The sequence below is a fragment of the Pristiophorus japonicus genome, chromosome 1 (genome assembly GCF_044704955.1).
Source record: "Pristiophorus japonicus isolate sPriJap1 chromosome 1, sPriJap1.hap1, whole genome shotgun sequence".
Classification (NCBI taxonomy): Eukaryota; Metazoa; Chordata; class Chondrichthyes; family Pristiophoridae; genus Pristiophorus; species Pristiophorus japonicus.
Genome location: NC_091977.1, coordinates 468,074,572 through 468,102,455, shown reverse-complemented (window position 1 = coordinate 468,102,455; position 27,884 = coordinate 468,074,572). Strand labels below are relative to the sequence as shown.

Sequence of the window (27,884 nt, the reverse complement as noted above, 5' to 3'; positions counted from 1 at the left end):
GCGTTCGGTTACTGTAAACTCACTCAGGTGCAACCTGATCCATCTTTATTCCAGCCCGAGAGTTCCTGCGTGACAAAGACACCCAGCTTATATATAGGTGACAAGCACAGATGACTTCCAACCGTGGCGCCCTCTAGTGTCTGGTGACCCCCAAGCATTAATACATAACAACATCCCCCTTTTAAAATCTTAACAGTCTTTTTACAAATTAAGACGGTCTGGGGCTTTCCTCTCACGAGTTGATGGTCTCAGTTCAACTTTGACTGAGGGCTGTGTAGCCGATCTGATGGGAGTGGTCATGACCACATCAGAGACTGAAGATTCAGAGTCAGTAATGTCAGCAGAGTCCTCTGATGAGCGAACAATGGTTGGTTGGTCACTGACTGCATCTTCCTCGCTCGGTTCCAGTTCATTCGTATGCCGCAGTTTAACCTGGTCAAGGTGTTTCCTGCATGTTTGCCCATTCTTGAGCTCGACAATAAGCACTCAGTTACCTTCCTTGGTTGTAACAGTACTGGCGATCTACTTTGGACCTTGACTATAGTTCAGTACATAAACCAGATTGTTGACCGAGATGTCACGTGACATGGCAACACAATCATGACACCATTGCTGACTTTGACGTCTGTTTTCAACACTATCGTTCAAATCAGGAAGAGGAGAAAGCCTGGTCTTGAGATTTCTCATCAGTAGTTCAGCAGGAGGAACCCCAGTAAGCGTATGAGGTCTTGACCTACAACTGAGCAATATACATGACAACTGTCTCTGCAGTGAGCCCTGAGTTACACGTTTCATACTTTGTTTGATCATTTGAATGGCACGCTCTGCTTGACCATTAGAAGCAGGCTTGAATGGGGCTGATCTCACATGTCTGATGCCATTGAGTTTCATGAACTCCTGGAACTCAGACTTGTAAAGCAAGATCCGTTGTCGCTCACAACAATGTCAGGCAAACCATGAGTAGCAAACATGATGCAAAGGCTCTCAATGGTAGCTGTAGACGTGCTGGATGACATAACACACTCTATCCACTTAGAATATGCATCTACTATGACAAAAAACATCTTTCCAAGGAACGGGCCCGCAAAATCAATGTGGATCCTCGACCATGGTTTGGATGGCCACGACCAAAGACTCAGCGGAGATTCTGCTGGTACTTTACTTAGCTGCATGCAAGTATTGCACTGGTGCACGCATGATTCCAGATCAGAGTCAATTCCAGGCCACCATACATGAGACCTAGCAAAGGACTTCACCATGACAATACCAGGATGAGTGCTATGACGTTCACGTACAAATTTTTCTCGATCTTTCTTAGGCATGATTACACAATTATCCCAAAGTAAACAGTCTGACTGAATGGATAGCTCATCCTTGCGGCAGTTGTAAGGTTTGGTTTCCTCACGCATCTCCATAGGTATGGCAGACCAATTACCACTGAGTACACACCGTTTCACAATCGATAAAATAGGGTCATGGCTGGTCCAGATCCTAACTTTTTGAGCAGTGACAGGGGTTCCTTCGCCTTCAAAAGCATCCATTACTAACAGTAGATCTGCAGGTTGAGGTGGCTCCATATCTGGTGTGGGCAAAGGCAGACGACTCAGTGCATCGGCACAATTCTCAGGACCAGGTCTGTGACGGATGACGTAGTCATAGGAAATGAGTGGCTTGTGATCAATTTATGGTTCAAAACGAAGACCAAGTACTGGTGCATATTTTTTTACCCCATACACACAGGCCAAAGCTTATTTCTCTACCATACAGTAAGCTCTTTCCGCTTTAGACAGACTTCTCAAAGCATACGCAACAGGTTGTAGCTTGCCCTATTCATTTGCTTGTTGGGAGTACGCAGCCAACCCCATATGAAGAAGCATCACAGGCCAATACAAGACACTTACACTGATCATAATGAAGCAACTTGTTTGAACAAGCAGATTCTTGGCTTTCTCAAAGGCTCTATCTTGAGACGCACCCCAGACCCAGTTGTCGCCTTTTCTTAGTAACACATGTAGTGGCTCTAGTAAAGTGCTCAATCTGGGTAAGAAATTACCAAAGTAGTTGAGTAGCCCAAGGAACAAACACAGCTTTGTCACATTCTGAAGCCCGAGTGCATTTTTGATGGCCTCGGTTTTTGAATCAGTGGGCCCAATGCCATCAGCAGCAATCTTCCTCCTGAGGAATTCGACTTCAGGTGCCATGAATGCACACTTCGAACATTTCAGCCTGAGTCCCACTTTGTCCAGATGCTGTACGACTTCAAGATTGTTCAGATATTCAGCAGTGTGACCAGAATGTCATCTTGAAACACGACAGTTCTAGGAACGGACTTCAGTAAATTCTCCATATTCCTCTGAAATATGGCTACAGCCAAACGAATCCCAAAAGGACACCTGTTGTAGACGAACAGTCCTTTATGGATGTTGATGCAGGTGAGTTTCTTCGAAGTGTCAACAAGCTCCTGGGTCATATAGGTAGATGTCAAATCCAGTTTCGTGAACGACTTTCCACCAGATAGCATGGCGAACAGGTCATCAGCCCTCGGTAACAGATACTGATCCGGTTTCAAAAATCGGTTAATCGTAACCTTGCAGTCTCCACAAATCCTGACAGTGCCATCACGCCAACACAGGAACAATGGGACTAGCCCATTCGTTAAACTCGACCGGTGATATGATCCCTTCACGCTAGAGTCTTGCCAAGCTCAATTTCAACCTTCTCCCTCATCATGTACGGAACAGACCAAGCTTTGCGATAGACAGGCCTTGCATTGAAGTCCAGGTGAATCTGCACCTTGGCTCCCATAAAATTACCAATGCCCGGTTCAAACAAAGAAGGAAACTTTTTCAATACTTGAGCACATGAAGTATCATCCACCGAGGACAAAATTACATCATTCCAGTTCAGCTTGATTTTGTTGAGCCAATTCCTGCCGAACAGCATTGAACCATTACCTGGGATGATCCATAATGGTAGCTCGTGACCACACCGTCATATGACACCTCGATTACTGCACTGCCGAGCTCCGGTATGAGTTCCTTAGTGTAAGTACGCAACCTGGCATGGACTGGACTCAGCTTCGGTTTCGCAGTCTTAGTGTCCCATAGTTTGTCGAATGTCCTTTGGCTCATTAGCGACTGGCTCTCATGTGCCCAGCTCCATTGATACAGGCACGCCATTCAGCTTCGCATTATCGACTGTCGACTGGCTCTTGCTCAGGAATGAATACAGTCCATGCACTTCCTCCTCGGCTTGTGTATCCAGGCCATCACTGAACTGGTCCTCATCAATCACGTGGTGAGCCGCACCATGCTTGCTCCATTGTGGACACATCCTGTGAGATGCCCCACTTTCAAACATCAATTGCATGAGTATTGTCTAAACCAACACTGATGAGGCCGATGATTGTCCCAGGGTGAAATCTGGTTTTCTAGACCAATATGTCAAGGAACCAACTAGAGGGCTGGCTATCCTAGACTGGGTGATGAGTAATGAGAAAGGACTAATTAGCAATCTTGTTGTGCGAGGCCCCTTGGGAAAGAGTGACCATAATATGGTAGAAATCTTTATTAAGATGGAGAGTGACACAGTTAATTCAGTGACTAAGGTCCTGAACTTAAGGAAAGCTAACTTCGATGGTATGAGACGTGAATTGGTTAGAATAGACTGCCGAATGATACATAAAAGGTTGATGGTGGATAGGCAATGGCAGACATTTAAATATCACATGGATGAATCTCAACAATTGTACATTCCTTCCTGGAGTAAAAATAAAATGGGGAAGCTGGTTCAACTGTGGCTAACAAGGGAAATTAGGGATAGTGTTAAATCCAAGGAAGAGGCATATAAATTGGCCAGAAAAAGCAGCAAACCTGAGGACTTGGAGATATTTAGAATCCAGCAGAGGAGGACAAAGTGTTTAATTAGGAGGGGGAAAATAGATTATGAGAGGAAGCTTGCTGGGAACATCAAAACTGACTGCAAAAGCTTGTATAGATATGTGAAGAGAAAGAAATTAGTGAAGACAAACATAGGTCCCTTGCAGTTAGAATCAGGTAAATTTATAATGGGGAACAGAGAAATGGCAGACCAATTGAACAAATACTTTGATTCTATTCTTCACAAAGGAAGACACGAATAACCTTCCGGAAATATTCGAGGACAGAGGATCTAGTGAGAAGGAGGAACTGAAGGAAATCCTTATTAATCAGGAAATTGTGTTCAGGAAATTGATGGGATTGAAGGCCGATGAATCCCCAGGGCCTGATAGTCTGCATCCCACAGTACTTAAGGAAGTGGCCCTAGAAATAGTGGATGCATTGGTGATCATTTTCCAACAGTCTATAGACTCTGAATCAGTTCCTATGGACTGGAGGGTAGCTAATGTAACACCACTTTTTAAAATGAGAGAGAAAACAGGGAATTATAGACCAGTTAGCATAACATCCGTAGTGGGGAAAATGTTGGAATCAATTATTAAAGATGAAATAGCAGTGCATTTGGAAAGCAGTGACAGGATCGGTCCAAGTCAGCATGGATTTATGAAAGGGAAATCATGTTTGACAAATCTGCTGGAATTTTGAGGATGTAACTAGTAGAGTGGACAAGGGAGAACCAGTGGATGTGATGTATTTGGACTTTCAAAAAGCTTTTGACAAGGTCCCACACAAGAGATTATTGTGCAAAATTAAAGCACATGGTATTGGGGTAATGTATTGACGTGGATAGAGAACTGGTTGGCAGACAGGAAGCAGAGAGTCGGGATAAACGGGTCCTTTTCAGAATGGTAGGCAGTGACTAGTGGGGTGCCGCAGGTCTCAGTGCTGGTACCCCAGCTATTTACAATATACATCAATGATTTAGATGAAGGAACTGAGTGTAATATCTCCATGTTTGCAGATGACACTAAACTGGGTTGCACTGTGAGCTACGAGGAGAATGCTAAGAGGCTGCAGGGTAACTTGGATAGGTTAGGTGAGGGGCAGATGCATGGCACATGCAGTATAATGTGGATAAATGGGAAGTTATCCACTTTGGTGGCAAAAACGTGAAGGCAGATTATCTGAATGGCGGCAGATTAGGAAAAGGGGAGGTGCAACGAGACCTGAGTATAGGAGCAGGGAAGTCTTACTGCAGTTGTACAGGGCCTTGGTGAGGCCTCACCTGGAATATTGTGTTCAGTTTTGGTCTCCTAATGTGAGGAAGGACGTTTTTGCTATTGAGGGAGTGCAGCGACGGTTCACCAGACTGATTCCTGGGATGGCAGGACTGACATATGAGGAGAGACTGGATCGACTGGGCCTGTATTCACTGAAGTTTAGAAGAATGAAAGGGGATCTCACAGAAACATATAAAATTCTGACGGGTCTGGACAGGTTAGATGCAGGAAGAATGTTCCAGATGTTGGGGAAGTCCAGAACCAGGAATCATAGTCTAAGGATAAGGGGTAAGCCATTTAGGACCAAGATGAGGAGAAACTTCTTCACACAGAGAGTTGTTAACCTGGGGAATTCTCTACCGCAGAGAGTTGTTGATGCCAGTTCGTTAGATATATTCAAGAGGGAGTTAGATGTGGCCCTTATGGCTAAAGGGATCAAGGGGTATGGAGAGAAAGCAGGAAAGGAGTACTGAGGTGAATGATCAGCCATGATCTTATTGAATGGTGGTGCAGGCTCTAAGGGCCGAATGGCCAACTCCTGCACCTATTTTCTCTGTTTCTAGGAATTTGCCTATTTGATGCTGAAATTAGTATGTCATCGAAATAACATACTACCCTTTCAGTACCTTGTAAAATATGGTTCATTACCCCATGGAATATGGCAGGGGCAGAAGACACTCCAAAATGGTAGCCTATTAAATTGATATAGGCCTAGATGAGTATTTAGTCAAGCATGACTTGGACTCCTCATCTCGTTTAAGCTGTAAGTAGGCATTCCTAAGATGCAACTTTGAGAAAATCTGACCCCCTGTCAGTGTTGTAAACAAATCTTCTATATTTGGCAATGTATTGGGGACATTACCCTCTAGAACCTGGTTTACGGTTACTATATAATCACCACACAATCTTACCTTACCATCGGACTTAGGTATAACAATGGGTGTAGCCCAATTACATCGATCTATCTTAGAAATAATGTGCTCTCTCGTCTTTTGCGTTCTTGCTCAACTTTCTTCTCGAGTGCATACGGTACAGAACGTGGCTTGCAGTAAACCGATCTAGCGTCCATCTCTACCCTGACACTCGCCCTGAAGCCTTGGATCGGACTGCCCGTTTCGCAGAACACCTTCGGATAATTTTTGATGACATCATCCTTTGACGCAAATCTTGTTTCAACATGAAAAATCTCACTCCAATCCAGCTTCAGTGATCCCAACCAATTTCTTCTTAGTACGGCAGACTTGTCTCCTGCCACTACTATTAAAGGCAAGCTCTGAAATTGATCCTTGTATTTCACCGGTACGGTGATACGACCTGCCACCGGAATGTTCTCTCTCCACTAGCCTCGCGGCTCTATCTTGGCTTTCTCCAATGGGAGAACGTACAATTTGTCGAGGTACAGCGATTCCGGTACAACACGCATGTGGATGATGATACTTTTTGAATCGCCGTCTGTTAACCTCGTGCTCCTAATGATGTTTAACTCTAACATCTCCTCATTCTGTTGTTGTTCTTCCATGCTATGTCGTCTCTGGGGATTTCTACTCATAGCTTTGAAAACTGGTTTATCCTTCAGTCGGCATGCCTTCGCAAGATGCTCAGTTTTCCTGCAGAAGAAACACTCTGCTCAAAGTTATCCATATGTGAAGGCAATGTGTTGTCCCAGGCACTGATAGCAGGACGTCAATGCTCTGTTCCCATTTCCAGTTTTTGCGACTTTGGGGCCCCACCGCATTTTACTTTGAACCTGAAGGCGATTCACCTCGGTTGTGTGATGAGTGCAATTAGTATGAAATTCTTGGGAATATTGGTTGGCCATGCTCATCGACCTAGCTGTCTGACAAGCTAAATCAAAAGCCAAGTTAGGCATCGTCAATAACTTTCTTCTGATCGCATCATTTTTCACCCCACAAACAAAGTGGTCTCGCAATGCTCGGTTCTGAAAGTCTCCGAAATTACAGTGAATAGATAGCTTTTTTAATGCTACAATGTACTCAGTGATATTTTCTTCGGCCTTCTGATATCGTATTCGGAAATGATAACTTTCAGCAATTTCTAACGGAGCGGGACTGTAATGTTGTCCGAACTTATTTAGAATCTGTTGTATCCTTTGGCTTGTCAGGTACAAGCAAATTTATCAGCGTTTCATACAACTCAGGCCTGGCCTCAGTTAAGAATATAGCTCTTTTTCGTTCCAACACCACCCGGTTATTGTCTTCACATTACCGGAGAGTGATATTAATTGCAGTAAAAAACATTTCTAGCCGATCCACATATGCGCGAAAATTTTCACGGTCGCCTTAAAATGCCCCCAAATGTCCTATAACTCCCAAAGCGCAGCCATTTTGACTCTGGCAGTTTAACCAAGTGTGCTTGTAATTTAGCTCGGATTTGTAGCTGATCCCAAAAACACAGAAGCTCTCAAAGTCTCTCGGTCAGCTGGCTGAATCCTTCACCAACAAAAATTTCGGCTTTGTATTATCTGATTACATCCCATGCTCATCGCCAAATGTTATATCTTCCGAGAGCACACAACACAGATGGATGCAGATTCTGGAAACTTCTGACCTGTTCTTTATTAAACAGCACTAGCTGCAGTAACACAGGCGTCGACAGTGTGGAGCTACAGACATTACAATAATGAAGAGGAAAGTCATGGACTGCAGGAGGATATCAATATGCTGGTCAGGTGGGCAGAACAGTGGCAAATGGAATTTAATTTGGAGAAAAGTGTGAGGTAATGCACTTTGAGAGGGCTAATAAGAAAAGGGTATTAGGGAAACATGGCTAACAAGGGAAATTAAGGATAATGTTAAATCCAAGGAAGAGGCATATAAATTGGCCAGAAAAAGCAGCAAACCTGAGGACTGAGAAATTTAGAATCCAGCAGAGGAGGACTAAGGGTTTAATTAGGAGGGGGAAAATAGAGTACGAGAGTAAGCTTGCAGAGAACATAAAAACGGACTACAAAAGCTTCTATAGATATTTGAAGAGAAAATGATTTGTGAAGACGAATTTAGGTCCCTTGCAGTCAGAATCAGGTAACTTCATAATGGAGAACAAGGAAATGGCAGACCAAATGAACAAATACTTCAGTTTTGTCTCCACTAAGGAAGACACGAATAACCTCTCGAAAATAATAGGGGACAGTGGGTCTAGCGAGAAGGAGGAACTGAAAGAAATCCTTATTAGTCAGGAAATTGTGTTCGGGAAATTGATGGAATTGAAGGCCGATAAATCCCCAAGATCTGATAGGCTGCATCCCAGAGTACTTAAAGAAGTGGCCCTAGAAATAGTGGATCATTGGTGATCATTTTCCAACATTCTATAGGCTCTGGATCAGTTCCTATGGATTGGAGGGTAGCTAATGTAACACCACTTTTTAAAAGAGAGAGAAAACAGGGAATTATAGACCAGTTAGCCTGACATCAGTAGTGGGGAAAATGTTGGAATCAATTATTAAAGATGTAACAGCAGCACATTTGGAAAGCAGTGACAGGATCAGACCAAGTCAGCATGGATTTATGAAAGGGAAATCATGCTCGACAAATCTTCTCAAATTTTTTTTGAGGATGTAACTAGTAGAGTGGACAAGTGAGAACCAATGGATATGGTGTATTTGGACTTTCAAAGGGCTTTTGACAAGGTCCCACAAGAGATCAGTATGCAAAATTGAAGCACATGGTATTGGGGGTAATGTATTGACGTGGATAGAGAACTGGTTGGCAGACAGGAAGCAAAGAGTAGGAATAAATGTGTCCTTTTCAGAATGGCAGGCAGAGACTAGTGGGGTACTGCAAGGTTCAGTGCTGCGACCCCAGCTATTTACAATCTACGTTATTGATTTAGATGAAGGAATTGAATGTAATATCTCCAAGTTTGCAGAATACACTAAGCTGGGTGACAGTGTGAGCTGTGAGGAGGATGCGAAGAGGTTGCAGAGTGACTTGGATAGGTTAGCTGAGTGGGAAAATGCATGGCAGATGCAGTATAATGTAGATAAATGAGGTTATCCACTTTGGTGACAAAAACAGGCAGGCAGAATATTATCTGAATTGTGACAGATTAGGAAAAGGGGAGGTGCAACGAGACCTGGGTGTCATGGTTCATCAGTCATTGAAAGTTGGCATGCAGGTTCAGCAGGCGGTGAAGGCGGCAAATGGTATGTTGGCCTTCATAGCTAGGGGATTTGAGTATAGGAGCAGGGAGGTCTTACTGAAGTTGTACAGGGCCTTGGTGAGGCCACACCTTGAATATTGTGTACAGTTTTGGTCTCCTAATCCGAGGAAGGACATTCTTGCTATTGAGGGAGTGCAGCGAAGGTTCACCAGACTGATTCCTGGGATGGCAGGACTGACATATGAAGAAAGACTGGGTCGACTAGGCTTATATTCACTGGAATTTAGAAGAATGAGAGGGGATCTGAGAGAAACATATCAAATTCTGACGGGATTAGACAGGTTAGATGCAGGAAGAATGTTCCCGATGTTGGGGAAGTCCAGAACCAGGGGTCACAGTCTAAGGATAAGGGGTAAGCCATTTAGGACTGAGATGAGAAAAAACTTCTTCACTCAGAATTGTGAACCTGTGGAATTCTCTACCAGAAAAAGTTGTTGAGGCCAGTTTGTTAGAAATATTGAAAATGGAGTTAGATGTGACCCTTATGGCTAAAGGGATCAAGGGGTATGGAGAAACAGCAAGAATGGGGTACTAAAGTTGCATGATCAGCCATGATCATACTGAATGGTGGTGCAGGTTTGAAGGGCCAAATGGCCTACTCCTGCATCTATTTTCTATGTTTCTGCTTTTTTGTGTACACATTAAATGGTAGGTCATTTCGAAGTGTAGATGAACAAAGGGACCTTGGAGTGCTTGTCAACAGATCCCTGAAAGTAGCAGGCCAAGTGGATAAGGTGGTTACGAAGGCATACGGAATGCTTGCCTTTATTGGCCGAGGCACAAAATACAAGAGCAGGGAGGTTATGCTTAAATTGTATAATACTCTGGTTCGGCCACAGCTGGAATACTGCGTGCAGCTCTGGTCGCCGTATTATAGGAAGGACATGATTGCACTGGAGGGTGCAGAGATTTACGAGGATGCTGCCTGGAATGGAGAATCTTAGCTATGAGGACGGATTGGATAGGCTGGGTTTGCTCTCCTTGGAACAGAGGAGGTTGAGGAGGAGACCTAATTGAGGTTTATAAAATTTTGTGGGGCCGTGATATAGTGAATAGCAAGGGCCTATTTGCCTTGGTGGAGCGGTCAATTATGAGGGTGCATAGTTTTAAAGTGGTTGGTGGAAGATTTAGAGGTGATTTGAAGGGAAGCTTATTCACACAGAGTTGTGGGGATCTGGAACTCACTGCCTGGAAGGATGGTAGAGGCAGAAACCCTCACCACATTTAAAAGGTGCTTGGATGGGCACTTGAAGTGTCGTAACCTGCAGGGTTACGGACCTGGAGCTGGTAAGTGGGATTATACTGGATAACCTCGTGTACGATGGCAAGTACTTCGGGGAATCGAGTATGGTCAGAGTGATCTCCAGGACTAGTTTCAATTGCCTGGATGGGTCAGAGAGGAATTTTCCCAGATTTTTTTTTCCCCAATTGGCTTGGGTTTTTATGTTTTTTTGCCTCTCCCAGGAGATCACATGGCTCTGGTTGGGGTGGAGTATAAAATGTTGCAATGCATGGGGTATCGCAGTTTTGTGGGGTGGACTGGTTGCGCCGGATGCTCTTTACCTTTCTGCCATTGTTCATAGGTTTATATGTAACCATTAGGGCTGCTGACCGAAGGCTGTGTGGCTCTTTGTCAGCCGGCGCGAATACGATGGACCGAAATGGCCTCCTTCTGCGCTGTAGATTTCTATGTTTCTAATTTAATTTTTTGATAAAGTAAGAAGGTTGATGAAGGGAATGCAGTGGCTGTTGTCTATATGGATTTTAAGAAAGCATTTGACAAAGTACCACTTAAAAGGCTGATTATCAAAATTGACGCTCATGGAATCGGAGGGTCAGTGTCAGCTTGGATAAGAAATTGGCTTAAGGACAGAAATGAGTGACTCATTTGTTTTTCAGACTGGAGGATGGTAAACAGTGGTGTTCCCTAAAGTTCCATGCTAGGACCACTGTTGCTTGCTTTATTTATTTATATGTAATATATACACATATTTAATGACGGTTATTGGAATAGAGTAAAATTTCCAAATTTACCAATGATACCAAACAGAGCTGTGGCAAATAGTGAGGATGATACCAATCAACTGCAACAGGAGGACGAGACCGGGGAATTAGTAATGGGGAACATGGAGATGGCAGAAACGCTGAACAAATATTTTGAATCAGTCTTTACAGTAGAGTACACTAACAATATCCCAACAGTCAAGGGGCTATTGGTGCAGGGGGAGCAACTTAACACAATCACAATGACTAAGGAGGTGGCACTCAGTAAGACAATAGGACTAAAAGTAGATAAATCCCCTGGACCTGATGGCTTGCATCCTAGAGTCTTAAGAGAAGTAGCAGCAGGGATAGTGGATGCACTGGTTGTAATTTACCAAAATTCCCTGGATTCTGGGGAGGTCCCAGCAGATTGGAAAACTGCAAATGTAACACCCCTATTTAAAAAAGGAGGCCGACAAAAAGCAGGAAACTATAGACCAGTTTGCCTAACATCTGTGGTTGGGAAAATGTTGGAGTCCATTATTAAAGTAGGACATTTCGAAAAGCATAATTCGGTCAGGCAGAGTCAGCATGGATTTATGAAGGGGAAGTCCTGTTTGACAAATTTGCTGGAATTCTTTGAGGATGTAAATGAACAGAGTGGATAAAAGGGAAACCAGTGGATGTGGTGTATTTGGAATTCCAGAAGGCATTTGACAAGGTGCCTCATAAAAAAGGTTACTGCACAAGATAAAAGTTCACAGGGTCGGGGGTAATATATTAGCATGGATAGAGGTTTGGCTAACAAACAGAAAACAGAGAGTCGGGATAAATGCCAACCCGAGAATAAACCAATCAGTAAGTAGTGGGGTGTCGCAGGGATCAGTGCTGGGACCCCAACTATTTACAATCTATATTAACATAGGAACATAGAAAATAGCTGCAGGAGTCGGCCATTCGGCCCTTCGAGCCTGAAACATTCAATAAGATCATGGCTGATCATTTACCTTGGTACCCCTTTCCTGCTTTCTCTCCATACCTTGATCCCTTTAGCTGCAAGGGTCATATCCAACTCCCTCTTGAATATATCTAATGATCTGGCATCAACAACTCTCTGCGGAAGGGAATTCCATAGGTTAACAACTCAGTGAAGAAGTTTCTCCTCATCTTGGTCCTAAAATGGCTTACCCCTTATCCTTAGACTGTGACCCCTCGTTCTGGACTCCCCCAACATCAAGATCATTCTTCCTGCATCTAACCTGTCCAGTCCTGTCAGAATTTTATGTTTCTATGAAATCCCTTCTCATTCTTCGAAACTCCAGTGAATACGGGCCCAGTCAATCCACTCTCTCCTCATATGTCAGTCCTGCCATCCCGGGAATCAGTCTGGTGAACCTTTGCTGCACTCCCTCAATAGCAAGAACATCCTTCCTCAGATTCGGAGACCAAAAACTGAACACAATATTCCAGGTGAGGCCTCACCAAGGCCCTGTACAGCTGCAGCAAGACCTCCCTGCTGCTATACTCAAATCCCCTAGCTATGAAGGCCAACATGCCATTTGCCTTCTTCACCGCCTGCTGCACCTGCATACCAACCTTCAATGACTGATGAACCATGACATCCAGGTCTCATTGCACCTCACCTTTTCCTAATCTGCCGCCATTCAGATAATATTCTGCCTTCGTGTTTTTGCCACCAAAGTGGATAACCTCGCATTTATCCACATTATACTGCATCTGCCATGCATTTGCCCACTCACCTAACCTGTCCAAGTCACCCTGCAGTGTCTTAGCATCTTCCTCACAGCTCACACCGCTACCTAGCTTGGTGTCATCTGCAAACTTGGAAATATTACTCTCAATTCCTTCATCTAAATCATTGATGTATATTGTAAATAGCTGGGGTTCCACCACTGAGGCCTGCGGCACCCCACTAGTCACTGCCTGCCATTCTGAAAAGCACCTGTTTATCCTGACTCTGCTTCCTGTCTGCCAACCAGTTCTCTATCCACATCAATACCCCAATAAGCATGTACTTTAATTTTGCACAACAATCTCTTGTGTAGGACCTTTTCAAAAGCCTTTTGAAAGTCCAAATGTACCACATCCACTGGTTGTCCCTTGTCCACTCTACTCGTTACATTCTCAAAAAATCCTAGAAGATTTGTCAAGCATGATTTCCCTTTCATAAATCCATGCCTTGGAAGAAGGGACCGAGTGTAACGTAGCCAAGTTTGCTGATGATACAAAGAAGGGAGGAAAAGCAATGTGTGAGGACACAGAAAATCTACAAAAGAACAGACAGGCTAAGTGAGTGGGCAAAAATTTGGCAGATGGAGTATAATGTTGGAAAATGTGAGGTCATGCACTTTGGCAGAAAAAAATCAAAGAGCAAGTTATTATTTAAATGGAGAAAGATTGCAAAGTGCTGCAGTGCAGCGGGACCTGGGGATACTTGTGCATGAAACACAAAAGGATAGTATGCAGGTACAGCAAGTGATCAGGAAGGCCAATGGTATCTTGGCCTTTATTGCAAAGGGGATGGAGTATAAAAGCAGGGAAGTCTTGCTGCAGTTATACAGGGTATTGGTGAGGCCACACCTGAAATACTGCGTGCAGTTTTGTTTTCCATATTTATGAAAGGATATACTTGCTTTGGAGGCAGTTCAGAGAATGTTCACTAGGTTGATTCCAGAGATGAGGGGGTTGACCTATGAGGAAAGGTTGAGTAGGTTGGGTCTCTACATAGGAATTCAGAAGAGAGGTGATCTTATCGAAACGTATAAGATTATGAGGGGGCTTGACAAGGTGGATGCAGAGAAAATGTTTCCACTGATGGGGGAAGACTAGAACTAGGGGGCATAATCGTAGAATAAGGAGCCACCCATTTAAAACTGAGACGAGAAGAAACTTATTTTCTCAGAGGGTTGTAAATCTGTGGAATTCACTGCCTCAGAGAGCTGTGGAAGCTGGGACATTGAATAAATTTAAGACAGAGATAGACAGTTTCTTAACTGATAAGGGAATAAGGGGTTATGGGGAGCGGACAGGAAAATGGACCAGAGTCTATGATCGGATCAGCCAAGATCGTATAAAATAGTGGAGCAGGCTCGAGGGGCCCCTATTTCTTATGTTCTTATGACAGATAGGCTAGCAGAATGGACAGACAAGCAGCTGTTGGAATTTAATGCAGAGAAGTGTGAGGTGATGCATTTTGGCAGAAGTGATAGGGAGAGGCAATATAGACTTAATTGCACAATTCTCAAGAGTGTGCAGGGACAGAGAGACCTGGTGGTTCATGTGCATAGATCTTTAAAGGTGGCAGGACATATTGAGAGTAGCTAGCAATGCATATGGAATCTTAGGCTTCATAAAGAGGTATCGAGTACAAAAAGCAGGGAAGTTATGCCAAACCTTTATAAAGCTCTGGTCAGGCCACAACTAGAGTATTGCATCCAGTTCTGGTCACCACACATTAGGAAGGATGTGAAGGTCCTTGAGAGGGTGCAGAAGAGATTTACCAGAATGGTTCCAGGGATGAGGGGTTTTAGTTACAAGGTTAGGTTGAAGAAGCTGGGAGTGTTCTCCTTGGAGCAAAGGAGGTTGAGGGGAGATTTGATAGAGGTGCACAAGATTATGATGGGTTTGGATAAGGTAGACCGAAAAGGCTGTTCCCATTAGCTGATGGTACAAGGACTAGGGAACACAGATTTAAGGTTTTGGCCAAGAGATACAGGGGAGATGTAAAGAAGAACTTTTTTTTTTTTAAACGCAGTGAGTGGTAATGACTTGGATTTCGCTGCCTAAGAGGGTGGTGGAAGCGGAGACGATCAATGATTTCAAAGGAAATTGGATCAGTACTTGAGGGAAATAAATGTGCAGGGCTATGGAGATAGAGCGGGGGAATGGGACTGACTGGATTGCTCTACAGAGAACCAGCAGGAACTCGATGGGCTAAATGGCCTCCTGTGCCATAATGATTATATGACAATAGAGGGGAGAATACACAGCACCCTGTGTACTGGCAACCAGGATATATACTGCTGCCTCAACACTTTGAATGGGGGCTATCAGATCCTCAATCAGCTAGCCCACTGATCAGTGGGGTACAGATCCAGGGTCCAGTGGAATGACAACAGTGTGAATAGACTTCTGAGATTGTCGTTCCTCAGGGCTCCAAACTTCCTCCACAGAGTCATCATAGGTAGTCCCTCGAAACAAGGATGACTTGCTTCCATGCCAAAAAAGGATGAGTTCACAGGTTTCTCAATGAGGGACCTAATATTCCAGGTCCTGAACTACATAGTGTAGGGTGGAAATGCCTGTGCGTGGATTTTTTTTAACATGTGGTGGCCGTTGCACACCAGCCACCACACGGACTTGACAGAGCCAGGTCTTGGTCCAATGGCAAGGATTAACCAAGACGACTGGAGACTTGCTGTGCTACATAGGCCTAGTGCGCACACATATCGCAGTGTGGGCTGACCCTTGCTGCCCCTAGGTCCTTGCCTCTTCTGGGCCCCGATCATGTCCCTCTACAATCTCCTTCGTCCCGACCTTGTCGCTCCTGCTGTACCTGTCCACGCTCCAGTCAGCAACCTGCACCTTGATAACGTCCCTCTTCGCTGCAGTCGCCCTCCTGCACCAGCTCGCGCCGTACCTTGCAGTGGTATGCTGCAACGCTGCCCATGGTCGCCGCTCCTTTTATACCAAACCAGTGACACATAGGATGCAGCAGTTGGTTGTCCACAATGCAACTTGCAGCAGCTCCCTCCCAGCAACAAGTTTCTATGAGGGCCCATTAGTCTTTTGTAACATAGGTGCAGCCAACCACCTCTTCCAATACTGGTCCTCAGGTTGCAGAACCCAGCCCAAGAATTGGAGAAAGGCATGGTTAGGTACCAGGGGAAGCAGAGTCAGGAAAGAAAAATGGGGTTGGTTCCAGTTCACTTCTGTACAAATTTGTTGTATTGAAGGAGAATGTACACTTATGTTGGGCTCTGTTATTCATGGCGATGATAATCATACAGGAAAACATTCACTTATTTTGCACTAATTATAAGAACATAAGAAATAGGAGTAGGCCATATGGCCCCTCGCACCTGCTCCTCTATTTAATACGTTCATGGACTCAGGTCCACTTCCCTGCTCGCTCCTTATAACCCCTTATCGTTTAAGAAACTGTCTATTTCTCTCTTAAATGTATTCAATGTCTCATCTTCCACAGCTCGCTGAGGCAGCAAATTCCAGATTTACAACCCTCAGAAGAAAATTCTCATCTCAATTTTAAATGGGCAGCCCCTTATTCTAAGATTAAGCCTTCTAGTTCTAGTCTCCCCCATCTGTGGAAACATCCTCTCTGCATCCACCTTGTCAAGCCCCCTCATAATCTTATGTTTTGATAAGATCACCTCTCATTCTTCTGAATTCCAATGAGTAGAGGCCCAACCTACTCAACCTTTCCTCATAAATCAACACCCTCATCTCTGGAATCAACCTAGTGAACCTTCTCTGAACTGCCTCCAGAGCAAGTGTATCATTTTGTAAATATGGAAACCAAAACCGTATGCAATATTCCAGGTGTGGCCTCACCAATACTCTGTATAACTGTGGCAAGGCTTCCCTGCTTTTATATTCCATCCCCTTTGCAATAAAAGCCAAGATTCCATTGGCCTTCCTGATCACTTGCTGTACCTGCATACCAACCTTTTGTGTTTCATGCATTAGTACCCCCAGGTCCCACTGTACTGCAGCACTTTGCAATCTTTCTCCATTTAAATAATAACTTGCTCTTTGATTTTTTTTTCTGCCAAAGTGCATGACCTCACACTTTCAACATTATATTCCATCTGCCAAATTTTTGCCCACTCACTTAGCCTATGTCCTTTTGCAGATTTTGTGTCCTTCTCACACATTGCTTTTCCTCCCATCTTTGTATCGTCAGCAAACTTGGCTACATAACATTCAGTCCCTTCATCCAAGTCGTATAGATTGTAAATAGTTGGGGTCCCAGCACTGATCCCTGCAGCACCCCACTAGTTACTGATTGCCAACCCGAGAATGAACCATTTATCCCGACTCTTTTTTTCTGTTAGCCAATCCTCTATCCATGCTAATAGATTACCCCCAACCCCATGAACTTTTATCTTGTGCAATAACCTTTTACGTGGAACCTTGTCAAATGCCTTCTGGAAGTCCAAATACACCACATCCACTGATTTCCCTTTATCCACCCTGTTCGTTACATCCTCAAAGAATTCCAGAAAATTTGTCAAACATGACTTCCCCTTTATAAATCCATGCTGACTCTGCTTGACTGAATTTTGCTTTTCCAAATGTCCTGCTACTACTTCTTTAATAATGGACTCCAACATTTTCCCAACCACAGATGTTAGGCTAACTGGTCTATAGTTTCCTGCTTTTTGTCTGCCTCCTTTTTTTAAATAGGGGCGTTACATTTGCATTTTTCCAATCTGCTGGGATCTCCCCAGAATCCAGGGAATTCTGGTAAATTACAACCAATGCATCCACAATCCCTGCCGCTACTTCTCAAGACCCTCGGATGTACGCCAGGGGATTTATCTGCCTTTAGTCCCATTATCTTACTGAGTACCACCTCCTTAGTGATTTAAATTCCTCCCCCCCCACCTCACCCCATAGCCCCTTGACTATCCACTTGTTGGAATATTGTTAGTGTCCTCTACCGTAAAAACTGATAAAAAAATATTTGTTTAGAGTTGCTGCCATGTTTCCCATTACTAATTCCCTGGTCTCGTCCTCTAAGGGACCAATATTTACTGTAGCTGCTCTTTTCCTTTTTATATACCTGTAGAAACTCTTGCTATTTGTTTTTATATTTTGTGCTACTTTACTTGCATAGTCTATCTTCCCTTTCATAAAAGTGGCCAAAACTAGTGGGAGGACAGAAGATTGGGAAGCTTTTAAAAGCCAGCAAAGAATGACTAAAAAAAATGATATGCCCTTGTTTCAAATTGGATATCATCCTTTATTTCTTTAGTTAGCCACGGATGGCTATCTTTTCTCTTACACTCTTTCCTCCTCACTGGAATATATTTTTCTTGAGAGTTGTAAAGTATTTCCTTAAATGTACACCACTGTTCATCAACCGTCCTACACTTTAATTTATTTTCCCAGTCCACTTCAGCCAACTCTGCCCTCATACCTTCATAGTCTCCTTTATTTAAGCTTAGTACGCAGGTTAGAGATCCAACTTTCTCACCCTCTATCTGAATTTGAACTTCAATCATGCTATGATCACTCATTCCAAGGGGATCCTTTACTAGGAGATTGTTTATTAATCCTGTCTCATTACACAGGACCAGATCTAAGATAGCCTGCCCCCTGGTTGGTTCCGTTACATAGTGCTCAAGGAACCCGTCCCTTATGCACTCTATGAACTCTTCCTTAAGGCTACCCTGACCAATTTGATTTGTCCAATCAATATGGAGGTTAAAATCACCCATGATTATTGCTTTCCCTTTTTACAAATCCCCACTAATTCCTGGTTTATGCTCTGACCAACAGAGTTTCTACTGTTAGGGGGCCTATAGACTACGCCCACCAGTGACCAGTAATTATAGTTAGCATGACCATGTGGAAGCAAAGATGTCTGCTGTGTTTTAATGCTTTAGGATGGGTTGGTGTTTCATTTGATTTTAGGAGTATTTTCATTGATAATAATCGGCGCTCCGAGCTCCCATTACTATGAATGAGAATGCTACATTATGATTGGTGGTCCAGACCCAGGTTAACCCAGGATACGCATACGCTCCTGGACCCGTATGCTGGACTGCGCAGCTAGGTCTTGGAGCACAAGGTATTTTGGTTAAAAACATTTCGGTCAGAGGCATCCGCCTGCAGGAAGCCTCCGACCACAATTTTCAGGCCAATATTTTGAAAATCTCCAACAATTAAAATCTGAAGGAATGAGATTCCGCACTTCTAAAAGTTAATTTTCAATGCCAGAGATTGTTTGGCAGTAATTAAGGCTTACCATACCGTTAAAAGGGTACTTTTAGGGGAAAGCCCAAACTCTTGTCAAATTTAGTGTGTATATCAGGTAAGTACAGCAACTTCATGTGGTTTCATATATTTCAATGGCGAGTCTCTCCGCGAGATAACATTATCGCATAGCTTTTGGAAGAGCAGGGCATCTCTGACAGCAACTTCCTGATTTACGAATTTAACTGCGCATGTGCGGTCGCTGGAAATTGCTGTCCGATTTACACATTAATAACGGTAAGCATTGTTAGCCTCACCACTTATTAACCTCAAAATCCAGCCCATAATTTTGTATTTGGTCTTTTACTAGTGGTGCCAAAACTAACAGCACACAAGACATGGCTCGGAGCAACTCCAATAATTTAAATACCCCTTTGAACATTTTAAATAATAAAATCAAACTTGTAATAGTTAATAATCCATAATCTTTAACGTCTATTTATTAAAAATGCAATAAATAGTTGTCACCAAAGCAGATACAATGATCAACAGCACAGAGTATATAACAGTCAGTAACCATTTGAATATAAATGCCTTTGTCAGTATAACTTGCAACAGGCTTTGTCCATTCACCGTCCAACAATTATTTTCTATTAAATCTTTAGATACACCAAGAGCTGTGATGTCAAATATATTTTATTTCCTCCGAGAAACAAGGGACAATTACTGCTCTTTTTATGGCTCCACTGTGAGTCAATTATGTCAATCGGCTGACCAGTGCAGATGAAATTCAACATGCATAAATGTCTATTGCACACAAGAAAAAATAATGGGCAGCAAAATATATTCATATGAATGATAGTTACACTAAAGGTGAAGTTAGGAATATGAGTATACTTGCTGCTTAACATGTCCAGTCACTGGGGCAATTAGATAATGGACGATGTGCACATGCGCAAACCCGGGTGCTGTGCATATATGTTTGAGCAGCTTTAGCATTAATCACAGTAACAATGACAAATAGAATACTGAACTGTATAGTCAAAACAGGACAGAGGACGAGATGCTAAAACTGTACAGTGCTAGGATCAGACGGCACCTCAAGTAGTGTCCAGTGTTGGTCACCAAGGCACAAATAGGCCATTCAAGGCCTGAAGGTGATCAGAGAAGAGTTTTGAGACTGATACACAGTGATAGAGTGATAAGTTATGAGGAAAGACTGGAAACAATGATTTATTTGTCCTTGAAAGGGAGTGCATCAGGAGGGACATTACAGAAGTATTAATACACTCAAAGGAACAAAATAAATCTTGAACAATTCTTCGTTAAACTGGCACAGGATAAAAGAACAAAGGTTCAAACAAAAAATAAATGTAGGACTTTTTTCAGGAAGTTATTCCACACACAGTGATTAACATGTAAAATGGACATCCAAGTAGGATAGCAGAAGCAAAAATATTGAATCATTTAAGAAACAGATATGATTGGGGAAGGTGGAGGGAGGAAGAAATAGAAATTTGGTTCTTTTTGAATATGTTACCTCAGATGGGATGAATGCCCTTTTTCATCCATATCCATCGGTTGAACACATATACACGCATGTAAACCTTATTAAAAGTTTTGGGTTAATAGAGTTTTATGTCTTAAATAGGCACTGTAATATGCTGCCGATTTATTAACCTTTTGATGGTCAATCACCTCTCTATGCATTATCAGCATAGCAGTGTGCGGTGTAGTGTTTTCTGGATTGTCAGCATATCTTTACAATACTCCATATACATACCAAGATACCCTTTCAATATTATTCTAGGATGTTACTGATGCAAATATAACAGCCCAGCAATGCAGTTCGTTATAATTTCTTTCCAGTAAGAAATACATCAGAATTATGTTTCAAATAGCATTACGCACCAAGATATATACATATATACTAAATACAGATCTCCCTTTAACAAAGGGTGCACAAATCTATTTTTTTTTAATTACTTATTCATGACTGTATCTATGTTGTGTAGTTTGCCCACTTTGTTACTTGCTCTAAACCATTTTATCAGGCATGTATATTCACCCGTACTACAGTATAAATAGCAATGTAATCTGTAACAAGAATCAATAACCACGAGGATCCAACAACAACTTGTCTTTATATAACACCTTTAACATAATAAAACGTCCCAAGGCACCTCACAGGAGTGTTAAGAAAAAAAAATTACACTAAGCCATATAAGAAATTATGGTAGATGAGGTCAAAGAGGTAGGGTTTAAGGAGCGTCTTAAAGGAGAAGTAGAGGCGCGAAGAAGTTTAGGGAGGGAGTTCCAGAGCTTAGGGCCCAGGCAGCTGAAGGCATGGCCACTAATGGTTGAGCAGTTATAATCAGGGATGCTCATGAGGGAAGAATTTGAGGAGCACAGATACCCCGGGGGGCATGTTGTGAGGCTGAAGGAGAAAACATAGATAACGAGGGACGAAGCCATGGAGGGATTTGTAAACAAGGGTGAGCACGAGGGTGATGGGTGAATGGGACTTGGTGCGAGTTAGGACATGGGCTGCCGAGTTTTGGATGACCTCAAGTTTACGTAGGGTAGAATGTGGGAGGCCAGCCAGGAGTGCGTTGGGAGTGGTCAAGTCGAGAGGTAACAAAGGCATGGATGAAGGTTTCAGATGAGCTGAGGCAGGGGCGGATACGGGCAATGTTATGGAGATGGAAATAGGCAGTTTTAGCTATGCTGCAGATGTGTGGCCGGAAGCTCATTCAATATCAAAAATGGATTTGACTTCATTTATTGATCAGATGGCAAAAATCAACCATAAATGCAAACCATGCATCTCTCAAATTCAGGATCCTTGGTTTCAAGCATCTGACTTGTAGGGTGCTTATAAATTGCATGGAATCACTCTGAAAACAAATAGGAGAGTCAGGACTTTTCCACAAAAACATACTATCGCATTGCCTGAAACTTAGTGTAATTTACAGAAATAGGGCTATAAACATGACATTTTCAATTCCATTGTATCCAGTTACTCTCAATTAAATTAGTTCCATCGCATACAAAACTAAATGTTTAATAATAAGCACATAAGCTTATACCTACCTAGTTTCTTTATAACAGATATATTGGAGTATTGCAGAGATGTTCCAACTTATTAATTTTGAACAGCCAGCCACTTAGCTCTGTCTTCCAGAGTCCAAGCAATCAAAAATAATGGCATAACTGCAGTGTGGTTATGTTAAAAATAAATGTGTTAATTACAATTATACAACAATTCCTTAACTAATTAGCTGAAGCACCACACTTTAGGAAGGATGTGAAGGCTTTGGAGAGGGTACAGATGAGATTTACTGGAATGATTCCAGGGATGAGAGATTAGTTATGTGGATAGACTAGATAAGGATTGTTCTCCTTGGAACAGAGAAGGCCAAGAGGAGATTTGATAGAGGTGTTTAAAATCATGAAGGATTTAGATAAAGATATTTAAAGTAAATAAGAGAAACCACTTCCAATGGCTGAAGGGTCAATACTGAGAGGGCACAGATGTGATTGGCAAAAGAACCAGTGGCAACATAAGGAAAAATAATTTTATGCAACGAGTGGTTAGGATTTGGAACGCACTGCCCGAAAGGGTGGTGGATAGAGATTCAATAGTAGCTTTCAAAAGGGAATTGGATAAATTCTTGAAAGAAGAAACAATTGCAGGGATATGGGGAAAGAGCGGGGGAGTGGGAATAACTGGATTGCTCTTCAAAAGAGCCGGCGCAGACTTGATGGGCTGAATGGCCTCCTTCTATGCTATACTATTCTACGATTCTAATTTTTGCATCCAAAGCAAAATACTGGATGCTGGAAATCTGAAATAGCAGAAAATTCTGGAAATGATTTCTGAAAGGTAAATCGACCTGAAATGTTAACTGTGTTTCTCTCTCCACAGATGCTGCCTGACCTGCTGAGTATTTCTAGCAAGTTCTGTTTTTATTTTATATCCAAACTTTTGTTGACCTATGTTCACATAAATGCTAAGTTTTAGTTTTCTGCATTATGCTTGTAATGTGTATTTATAACATGAGAATTAAACTGCACTACTGTAACAGTTATATCATCTCTATACATTCGCGCCAGTTCTTCAGGAAGACTTAGCATCTTAGACAATCGCTCATGATCAATAGCCCCAAACTCATTGTGACCAACTGCATGCCGTATAAGATGAGTTGCAGAATTTTGGTCCTCAAATGCAGACGAAATGCGAGCTCTTCTCTCCTTTAATAGACCATGCATCTGACCGAGAGTCACTTTGTAACCCCCAACGGAAATAGGTTGCTGAAGGTGGACACCAGTTAGATGCTCTCCAACAATTCTCACAACTTCCTGTCTGTGTAATATTTCCCACAGACCATCTGTGGCCAACACAAGGAATTTGTCCTGAGGTCTTAGCTTATGGTAAGTGACTTCAGGTTCAGCTGTTAGATATGGGGGAGTGTGATAATTCGATGGGATAAATTTTGTACATTCATTCTCATTTAACAGCTCTGGGCCAGACTCCAGTACCCGCTTCTGCAGATCTATGCTCCACTTGAATTTAACATCTCCAAAAGCTCTAAATGGCATTAGCAAGGCAAGCAGACGGTCTTGTTTAACAACAGTCTTTGCTTCAGATTTTGGGTGTTCAGATTTCACCCTTTCCACTTCACTCTCATTCTGTGCATTGTGGTCATTGGATAGTGTGAGTGCAGACCAGGTTCCATCCTCTTCTTGAACACCAAGCACAGCTCTGCTATCTCCAGTATTTGCAATGTGCAAGTCTACACCATCTATGTGTGCAACACAAGCAGTTGCGCCAGAAAATGCCACTCGCAACTGCCAATAATTGAGAAAGGAGTTACTATTACCCACTTGAGCTTCCAATGAAATATCATTATCAAGCCTTTTGAATGAATTTATCAAAGCTTCCATTGTATCAGGTGTCTCCTCATTGTGGAGGTCAATTAGCTCTTGCCAGTAGGTTCTTAGGCTATCAAAGTACATTTTCGAAGCCTCCTTACTGAAGTAGTCATTAGGATGTTTGTGCCACTGTAAAAGTGGCAATACAACACTGCCATTTTCTACTGCATTCTCTATATCCAATAAGGTTTCCTGATGTAGCAAAGCAACAGCAATATAGTAATACAGTCGTTCGCTGACTGCCTGTGCACAGGCACACCCTGCATGTCCATCTATAACACTCAACAGCATGCCTCTGGTCTGCAGACAGGTAGCTGCACACCTTCTATCTTCAACTGGAGAATTAGATGGCAGCTGGTTAGTGTCAAAGCCCAGAACAGAACTAACATTTTTGCCATCAAATTCAGGTACCTTAAAACTGTACTCATTTGCCTTCAGGATACTATTAACCTGAGGAGGAGTAAGGCTGTAAAACTGTGCAACTGTGGTCCTGTAGTTCCTTAAATGAAAATGACCGAATGAGTCTTCTGAATTGCCACATTTGAGTAACGACCTTGGAAAAGTCTTCTGCAGGGATCTGCCTGCTGTACGTCGACCGACTTGAGTAGATAGGCAACTATGGAGGATGTGATAGCGGCAAGCAGTGGCATATACCCTACTTATCTCTCCATTTCTAAGTGTTGGAAACACAAGTTGTATTGGCCTCAACATTTCACCAGGCTAAATGGTGTTCAAAGTCAACTTTTCCAGCATTTCCTATCAAAACAAATGGAAAAAATGAATTACCTCTTTGTTGTACCACACATTAACACATTACCCAAATGTGCAAAACAAAGTAAAAATACCTATTAAAAAATAGTTTTGCATGATTCGTATGTTAAAACCATTACTCCCAGAAAGCATTTTCATATTTGTTGAAAGGTTGAGTACTGCAAGCCAATCAGATATTAATATATAATATACTATTAACAGCTGCTAGATTGAGCTTCGCATTGAAGGAAAAGGTTATGCTTCCTGAGGCTAAATATTTGATTCACTTATATCAGACATTTAACTAATCACTTAGGAAAGATGATTTTTTTTTAAAGATTGAATTCTTAAAAATCTATATTCATATTCAATGAAGCCAATGTGCATTTTATTGCTCAATACTTGTAGGAGTGCACCATGAGGTGGATTTTTAAAGAGAAAAACAGACAGCAGTATTCAGTTATAGGTGTTAAAGGACAAGTAAATCTCTTTCACTTGGAAGGAGTGTTTGGGACCCTGAACAGTGGGAAGGGAGGAGGTAAAAGGGCAGGTGTTGCGTTTCCTGCACTTGCACAGGAAGATGCCGTGGAAAGGGGAGAGGGGTGTTGGGAGTGAATGAGCAGTGGATCAGGGTCCCTTCGAATGCTGAAAGGGGAGGGAAAGATGTGTTTGGTGGTGGGATCACCCTGGAGGTGGCAGGAAATGAGCTATTGAATGTGGAGATTGGTGGGGTGAAAGGCGAGGACAAGGGGAACACTTTTGTAATTTTTTTTGTAAATCGAGGAATTTTTTGACATTTCAAATACAAAATTAGTTTTTCATGGCCAGAATGATTGTTCAGTAGTAGTTATTATTCAGATTGCCATTAAAAACCCAGTTGCACCTCATTGAACAAGGGTTAACAATAACATGTATTTATATAACACCTTTAACTTAGTAAAACATTCCAAGGCACTTCACAGGAGTGTTAGGAGACAAAAAATATTTGACACCGAGCTACACAAGGTAATACGGCAGGTGACCAAAAGTTTGGTCAAAGTAGCAGCTTTTAAGGAGACTCTTAAAGGAGGAGAGGTAGAGAGGCAGAGGTTTAGGGAAGGAGTTAGAGCTTAGGGCCAAGGCAGCTGAAGACTTTTATAACATTTTAGGGGGGGGTCTAAAACAGCAATATTAGAGCTCAAGTGATTTCATTGATTGCCGGCTATGGGGAGTTCCACAGCGCAGCCTATATGGGAATGACCAACCGCATCTTCAGGATTTCTGCGTTTATCTGCGCAAGAGTTAAAACTGGAAGCAACACTCAGTTTCATAGGGGTAATGACGGTGAATGTTGGCAGTTTTACCACTGCAAAATCCAGGCCCTTGTGGGTTTTTTTGTTCCTATATTCAGCTTAAATACAACAGTGACCACACTTCAAAAGTACTTCATTGGCTGTAAAGCGCTTTGAGATATCCGGTTGTAATGAAAAGCACTATATGAATGCAAGCCACACCGCCTTCAGTGTGTCAGCACAGCCTTCGGTCAGCTAAGGAAGAGAATGTTTGAAGACCAGGACCTCAAACCCGGCTCATGGTGTACAGAGCAGTAGTGATACCCTCCCTCCTATATGCTTCAGAGACATGGACTATATACAGCAGGCACATCAAAGCACTGGAGAAGTACCACCAACGCTGTCTCCACAAGATCCGGCAAATCCATTGGCAGGATAAGCACACCAATATCAGTGTTCTCGCTCAGGCCAACATCCTCAGCATTGATAATGCTTGATCAGCTCCGATGGACAGACCACATCGTCAGCATGCCCGATACGAGACCCCCAAGTGCTCTACTCGGAGCTCCGACACGGCAAACTAGCCTCAAGTGGGCAGAGGAAATGCAGCAAGGACATCCTCAAGGCCTCCTTGAAAAAGTGCAATATCCCCATCGATACCTGGGAATCCCTGACCTAAGACCGCTCAAAGTGGAGGGGAAGCATCCAGGAAGGCACCAAACACCTCGAGTCTCTTCGCGGAAGCAAGCGGAGAGAAAGCACAAACAGCGGAAGGAGCGCACGACAACTCAGGCACCCGTCCCTCCAACCACAGTCTGCCCCACCTGTGACAGAGACTGTAGGTCCTACATGGGACTCAGTCACCTGAGAACTCATTTTTAGTGAGGAAGCAAGTCAACCTCGACTCCGAGCGACTGCCTAAGAAAGAAAATAAATGCAAGTCTTTCTCTGCTCTGCGTTCAGCTTGTGCTGCCAGCTGAAGGGCCGGCTCCGCCCTCCAGCGCCGCTTCCGGCCAATTTGTTCCACACACTTCCGACGATAACCTCTGCCTCCCGACCACGCCACCTCCAGTGTGCGACCGGCCCCCAGGCTTACGGAACAGCAAATATACGCTGTTCAATCCGAATCCCAGCCTACTAGCCCTTGCACACAACGCGGCAGCTCGGTCCTGAACTGCTGGCAGCCTCGGGGGTGCAACGCCCAGCCTGCGCCGCCACAGGCTGATCCACAGCGGGCACTGCGCACGGAGTCACCGGCACGACCGCATCACCCGATTCCCACCCGCTACAGCTCACAAAGAAGTGATACCAACCCGCGCAACACAGCGGCCTTGGGCCCGGTCGCCTCGAGCTCGCGCTGGTCACAACGGCGGAGAGTAAAAACAGTTTTACAGCCACCAGCACGCGACGAACGTTTCACATTGACACCGGCGCCTCTCCCGCGCGCTGATTGGCTGCCGCGGGGGCGTGGACGGGTTTGGTTGTGACGTCACAACAACGGTCGTTCACAGGGTTGTGCGAATTTCTATTGGCGGAGAGCCCAGTGTGAGAGGTGTGCCCACTTTTGCCGTGTTCGACATTAGGTTTGCTTAAAAACAGGAAGTACAGGAAATACTCAGCAGGTGAGGCAGCATCTGTGGAGACAG

The 27,884-nt window shown here is 43.3% G+C and overlaps 1 protein-coding gene across 1 annotated transcript; it reads right to left on the bottom strand.

The window, feature by feature from the left end:
- Positions 1-19,764: 19,764 nt before the first annotated feature.
- pdp1 (pyruvate dehydrogenase phosphatase catalytic subunit 1) lies at positions 19,765-27,672 on the bottom strand. Its single transcript, XM_070894011.1, has 2 exons — positions 27,552-27,672; positions 19,765-24,973 (listed from the first exon to the last, which is right to left on the bottom strand). Exon 2 carries the CDS (start codon positions 24,926-24,928, stop codon positions 23,303-23,305), a length of 1,626 nt encoding a protein of 541 aa, XP_070750112.1. The 5' UTR covers positions 24,929-24,973; positions 27,552-27,672; the 3' UTR covers positions 19,765-23,302.
- Between the last annotated feature and the right edge of the window lie 212 nt (positions 27,673-27,884).